This window comes from Brassica oleracea, chromosome C8 (assembly GCF_000695525.1).
Source record: "Brassica oleracea var. oleracea cultivar TO1000 chromosome C8, BOL, whole genome shotgun sequence".
Taxonomy (NCBI): domain Eukaryota; kingdom Viridiplantae; phylum Streptophyta; class Magnoliopsida; order Brassicales; family Brassicaceae; genus Brassica; species Brassica oleracea.
Genome location: NC_027755.1, coordinates 13,244,290 through 13,250,909, shown reverse-complemented (window position 1 = coordinate 13,250,909; position 6,620 = coordinate 13,244,290). Strand labels below are relative to the sequence as shown.

Here is a 6,620-nt window from a genome sequence, read left to right as displayed (position 1 = left end):
GGTTGGCGGGTCATGCGGGGCGGGTTGACCCGCGAACCCAGCCCTAAAGAGCATCTAACTAACACATCTGACTTTTAGACAGGAATTTTACTGGAACATAATATGACAATCTTTTTTCAGTCCATGAGAAGCTGACAGGAGTTTGAAGCTCTAGGCAGCGAAACCAACTCATTGAGTTTCTTCAATCTCTCTTCCTTTGAATAGTATCTCGACCCAGAGATACCCACAATCTTCAACTGTCTTGCGTTATTGAGGATGTACGCCACTATTTTCTTCTCTTCGTCTTTTGTGTTGTAATTCTTCCACTTGAAAGTATGTAAATGGGACATCAAACATTCAGGAACCGAAGTTGGTCCCTTCCAGTGACCTCTAATGGACTTCGTGGTACAAGGGAGTTCATTGCACTAACAGAACACACGTTATTGTATGTCAGACTTACGACAGTGAAACATTTGAATAAACAAACTGAAACCATCAGGCTCGGTAAAAGAGATACCACAAATATTTTGAGAACTTTTAGTTTAGGAGAACTTTCTAGCATCCAAGTAAGTAGATCCCACCACCCTCGGGAAGCTGCACATAGCTCCAAATGAACAAGGTGATCAAATCCAAAGCAGCTGAGAAGCTGCATAGAGAATGTTTGAAAACATAGGCAGAGCAGTAATCAGATGAAACACAAAATGGTCTATTTTATTACCAATGAAGCGGGTAAACATAAGCAGAGACGCTTGACTGATGGAATAGAACCCAGTAGCTTCTCAGGACTATTGTACACAACTTTAACATTTGCCACAACCACCTCAGGCATGTTCTCACACAAACACAAGTCATCATGGTAATCTACAAAGTTCAAATACATCAAAGACGGGGCATTGATCACAGTCATATGAAGCCCATCAAGACCGTAGTTCGGTTCTTCACATACATCAACTACAGATAGCCTCTGCAAGCTAGGCATTTCAACATAGAAAGTTCTCAAAGAGTGGCTGTTTAAACTCTTGTCCAGCACCAACTCCTCAAGAACAGGACATCCTGACAAAAGCCTACTGTGACAATCTTTGGTCTCGTACTTTACACTGATAAGGTGCAACGTCTTCAAAGAAGGAAGCCAAACATCGACAGGAACATCCAGACCAATCGAGTAAGTGAGTTTCAAGACCTCGAGCTTCTCGTAAGTATAAAGACTCTTTGGTAACTTGATTGGTCTATGTTCCTTTAAGTGTTCTTCAGTGTGGAAGATCTCAAGCTCGTGCACGCCCTGAACCATCCCTGTTCTGATCCACGTTACCATATCTTCGGGACTGCAACAAGGACCGACGTCGAATCTCAGAGATTCCAGAACCGGAGATGTGCGCAACGACATAGTTCTGCCCACGTGATTGATGAATGTTTCGTATCGGGAAGGGTCGAGTTCGAAACCATCGTCAAAATCAAATCTTGGGACCATCGTCCAGACAGACTTCCATCTTTTGGACAAGAGCGTTGTCGTGACAACGTATTTGGTAGGGACTAGGGAGGTAGGAGAAAATCTTCAAGAGCAAATCATCCGACAGATTACTGATCCTATCCATCATATCCAAGCCCTAATCAAATCCTCCGAAATTAACAAGAAGACTAGAAGCCTAAGAGGAATCGAAAAACAAATACCCAAAACCTAAACCATGAAGCATTCCGAATAAGAAAGAGGGATACTTTTCCATGGAGATTGCAGATTTGATGTTTCTCTGTGCGTTTAAAGCGGAAAGGAAACGAGGAGCTGAGATACTTAATGAGCCAGTTAAATTGGGCTGAGATATTTGTTTTGTTGATTGTAATTTGTAATAAAATAAGTTGACAAACACAAAATGGTCCTTTCATAAAAATAATAGGGATGAGAAACCTAATAACTAGGTTGCATAGAAACGGAAACGGATACGCGAAAACAAAACGTTTCAAAACGTGGAAACGTGATTTGTGTTTTTATTTGTTTTGGAAACGTTTTAGAAACGTGTATATATCTTATACAATAAAGTAGGATATACTCTCTCCTCCTTGCGCCACGTCACCATGGAGGGAGGGGCAATCGCCGATACGTGTCGACACCTAAAGCTGTTTGTGATTTTTGGTTTTCTGTTGGGTCTCTTAATACATTGATATGATCTGGGCTTTTATTTATTTTGCACATTTAGCCCAAACCGGAAGCCCAAAGTTAAACACACATGTTGGAAACCCACGTGCATTAGGGTTCTTCCTTCTATCGTCTTCTTCTAGCGCCGCGAACTCAACGATGAAAACACACAGAAGCCTAAAGCGACGTTCCGAACTACTTAACGTCTCCACCATCCATAACTCTGTTCTTTACTCCGCGTTACCTGTAGTTAATCCACTCCTTTCACTAGAAGCAATCAATCTACCTCTTCGTATCCCACCATAACCGGCTTCAGCTTCAGCTATAATTATGGCATCCCAACTTCCTGCAATGTACAGTTCATCTCAAACGATATTTATTGACAGAGCGAAAGCGAAAGAGGAGGAAGATGCTGATGCTGAGCATCTCGGTTTCAACAAGGAAGTTGGACCTGGTAAAGAATCTGAACAGGATACGTTTCGCCTGCCAACTGAAGAGGTAACGAATCTTGGTTCCTTCCGTGAGAATGAGACAAGAACTAACTGCTGTTTTGTTATGTGTCCAGGAGCTTGAAGAAGAATATCGTGGGCCACCTGATCTTCCTCTACCGCAAAGTAGAATCAAAGAGAGTCAGTAACATTTCTCAAAGTTTGTTTCTTTATATACTGCTGAATGTTTGTATAATAGTCATTTCATGTTTCTTTCAGTTGTTAGAGCTCTGTCGAATTTTAACGGTCTGAGGCCAAAGGGAGCGAGCAGGAAAGATTGCGCTGAACAGCTCAAATCTGATCTTGCTTCTTATTATGGCTATAGTCTTCTTATTGGAACTTTGTTTGAGGTTTATTTACTCTCTCTTTTCTTTTATTTCAAGTTCCTTTTTTTGATGTTGCCAATGCTCTCTACTTATGGAGGTTGAATTGGGGTTTTCTCATGCAGCTGTTTCTTCCTGTTGAACTTATGGAAATTAAACTTATGGAAATAATTGAAGCCTTTGATAAGCAAAGGCCTTCATCTATCTGGACAAACACACTTAAGGTGATCTTGGTTCTGATATATCCTTGGTTATATCCTTCATCTGATATATCCTTGGTTATAGCTTATGTCTTTTGTTGTTATGCAAGCGTGATGTTTGTTTTGTTTTTAGACTCGGAGACGGGATCTTGCTGATGTGCTTTTGAACAGAGGAGTCAATCCAGACCCATTAAGCAAGTGGTCAAAAGTAAGTTGTGCTCTTAGATTGTTTGTCATATTTTATGATTGTTCCATAGTTAACATGTTATACGTATTGTAGCTCGGACTTGTAGTTTATGATTCACAAGTGCCAATCGGTGCCACTCCTGAATATTTGGCTGGTTACTACATGGTTAGTGATCTTCTGACCCGTGCATGTTCTGATTTTGGGAAGCCCGTAATGTCAAGAAAGGAGGAGCACTTGTGGGGTTGATACATGCGATTAAAATTGTTTATGAACTTCATATAAGAAGTGGGATTCAATCTGATGCCATATGAGGTATTTGAGAGCAAATATTGGGAATATGCAGAAGGCGCTCTCCACTACGATGTTAATATATCAATCCATCCGATTGATTAATCTAAAGTTTGTCACCAAAGTCAACAATCTACTTTTTTTTCTTTGTCGTTTGTATATTATGAGTTAAACATGTGAATAGATATGATCAACTCATTCCGTTTTGATTATAATGTATAATAAGAACTTTAGTGAGTTTCAGCAAAAGTTGACTTTGGAAGATCAAAACAAGCATTTCTCTACGACCAGAGAAGGGTTTAATATACATTACGCTGCAGTTTTTTTTTTTTGAGCAACTCGCTGCAGTATCTATATCTGTTTTTCTTTATCATATCACCATCAACTAACTTGAGTCGATTACTGGTACTTTCCAAAACTAGATCTTCCAGAACTGATACTCGCCCAAGGATACTTTGATAGCAACCGAACTTCTTATTATTGAACTTACGTATTTAAAAAAAATCAAATTTGTAATCGACTATCAAATGTTTGGAAAGAAACAAAACATTTTTATATTTTAGTGGAATCAATCCTAAATTAACATCAACGTCATGATCCTCTAAGAAATACAAACCTCTTTGGATGTTTTTAATTTATTCTCCACATAACTATTTAATATTCACAAACTGTGACCTTAAGAAATGATAATTGTCCGCAATAAAATGGAAGTGATAATCACGTGAATAATAGAACCTGGAAGGCTGCAGAAAGCTGAAATCATGCTTGATTAAGATAACCAAATCAAATCACTAATGTAAAGAGGCACACTAAATGCCTATAAAAGTGAATAGCTGGTTTACTACAAGATCTATATATAGTCTTATGAATCAGTTATTTAAATCAGTTATTTTATTATTATAATTAAAGATCTATAGTCTTATGAATTAATACAAGAAATATAAAATTATACACTATTTTAAATATATATATTTTATATTCTTTTTGGAAATTCGTTACATTTTTGGAAAATTCAAAATTTAGAAAAAAATGTTTGATCATATTATTAACATAGTTCATTTGGTTTTCAAAATATCGACATATATAGATTCAAACAAACATGTATATCTATAAAGAATAATAGTTACTATTAGGTTTTAATGCTGCTTAGCTAACTTATAATAATAGATTCGTTGTTTTCCACCGTTTCAATTTATAATTTGAGAAATAAAAGAAGAAGATAGTGTTATTCGATTCAATAAATTAGCGTACAAAAACAATTATATATTTACTGTGTTAAATATAAGCAACAACTGTTTTAAATAATAATTCAATATATAACTACTAAAATTAAAGTAGACAAATAATAAATAATTAAATTTTCATGATTTTTAAATGATGAAATAAATATATGATATGTAAAAAGAAAAATAAAATAAAAATCTAAAATTTATTATTATTATTAATTAAATATAAAATAAATATTTAAGATTCGCAGGAAAACATATTTCTCAACTATATTCAAAAAACACAAAAGAACAAATTAGATGGTATTAAATACTTTAGTCAACAACTATAACTCAAACGAAAGCATTGACAGCTATGATGGAAACTCTTCAGACAGAGACCCTGACGTCTATTTCAAAAACCTTAGCCTACAATATTTTCCAGCGGAACCACTCAGGATGATGAATCAATACATTTAGTTAATTAATCAATGTTGGGATAATGACAATCCAGAAACTCATTACACGGAGGGGTTAAATCAATACTTCTTCCACCTCAATCTCTCAAAAAACTCCACCATCTTCGCCAATCCGGAAACTCTGATAATGATACATATCTTTATGATATATTAATGTTACACATAGACAATTTTGAAGAGGAAAAAGAATTTTTGAATAAGCTATCCTGAGAAAATAATCAATTCAAATCTGATCAATGTAAAAGCATGATTAAGAATTTATTTACTCAAATCACTTTGAAAACAAAGTATTTAACCAATACGACCCCAATGAAGCCTCCAACAAATTGCCACATCTTTGACATAAACAAAGTAGGCGAAGATTGTTACAACTTTAAGAGAATGAAACAATTTATTATCTTCCTTTAAACAAGATAATCACAAAAACAAACACAGGCATTTACATTTTAATATCAATTTTATTTTATGTTTCAGTTTCAAATGAATTTACTTTGTTATGACTATCAACTTTTTATTCTACTTTTATTGAATCAAGCAGTCACAATCACTTATACTTTTCTATATTGATCTACACAACTTCAAAACAAAGTAATACACTACTATCACTAATTACTATCAAATAGATAATTAAAAAAATATCATTCTCTTTCAACATATATATATATATATATATTTTTTTGAAAAAACTCTTTCAACATATATTCATCTTTATATTTTGAACATATTTTCTTTACTAAGACCATAAAATAAATTGTAATTTCATTTAAGTATAAAATAGACGAATCCGGCGCGTAGCGCCGGAAGACCACTAGTATATATATATATAATTGATTAATATGTGCATTCATTTGATTATGTTTAGTATATTTTATAATACAAATAAATAAATAGCCATTCTTTTTAATTATACGAAAAATAAAATAAATCATCATTAAGCATCAAAGTCATATAAAAAATTCAAAATAACAAAACTCAGTACTTAAATATCAAATAGCTTAACTAAAATAAAAATCATAACAGAAAGTCAAAGACCAATAACATCATCTTCAGCCTCATTTTCATTAGCTCCATCAAACATGACCTCTTCCAACTCAGGTTCATCAAGAGAAAGATCCTCAAACTCAAGTCTCCCAAGATTAGTCTCATCCAGTGAATCAAATTGATCACCTCCAACGTCCCACATATGATTGGGACCATCCTTGTATGCAAGACTTCTTCTGCAACTCATCAAATCAGTCATTACAAGTCTCACAAACTTCTGGATGCAAGCCTTTAAACTTCCCAGCAGTTGTTTGAAGGATATAGAAAGATTATGCTCAGCATTTTTGTGGTCGGGACCAGAG

At 34.9% G+C, this 6,620-nt stretch overlaps 2 protein-coding genes across 2 annotated transcripts in view; one reads left to right on the top strand and one right to left on the bottom strand.

The window, feature by feature from the left end:
- LOC106308308 (putative FBD-associated F-box protein At3g50710) overlaps positions 1-1,755 on the bottom strand; it is a 2,841-nt gene extending 1,086 nt beyond the window's left edge. Inside the window, 4 exon segments of the mRNA XM_013745461.1 lie at positions 41-404; positions 497-625; positions 698-1,513; positions 1,515-1,755. Of these exon segments, the coding sequence (XP_013600915.1) occupies positions 117-404; positions 497-625; positions 698-1,513; positions 1,515-1,574 (1,293 nt within the window). The 5' untranslated portion in view covers positions 1,575-1,755 and the 3' untranslated portion in view covers positions 41-116.
- Positions 1,756-2,437: 682 nt separating this feature from the next.
- On the top strand, positions 2,438-3,628 carry LOC106308691 (probable 28S rRNA (cytosine(4447)-C(5))-methyltransferase). The gene is made up of 6 exons (XM_013745823.1): positions 2,438-2,605; positions 2,673-2,736; positions 2,815-2,945; positions 3,044-3,142; positions 3,252-3,326; positions 3,399-3,628. Exons 1-6 carry the CDS (start codon positions 2,438-2,440, stop codon positions 3,549-3,551), a joined length of 690 nt encoding a protein of 229 aa, XP_013601277.1. The 3' UTR covers positions 3,552-3,628.
- Positions 3,629-6,620: the final 2,992 nt, after the last annotated feature.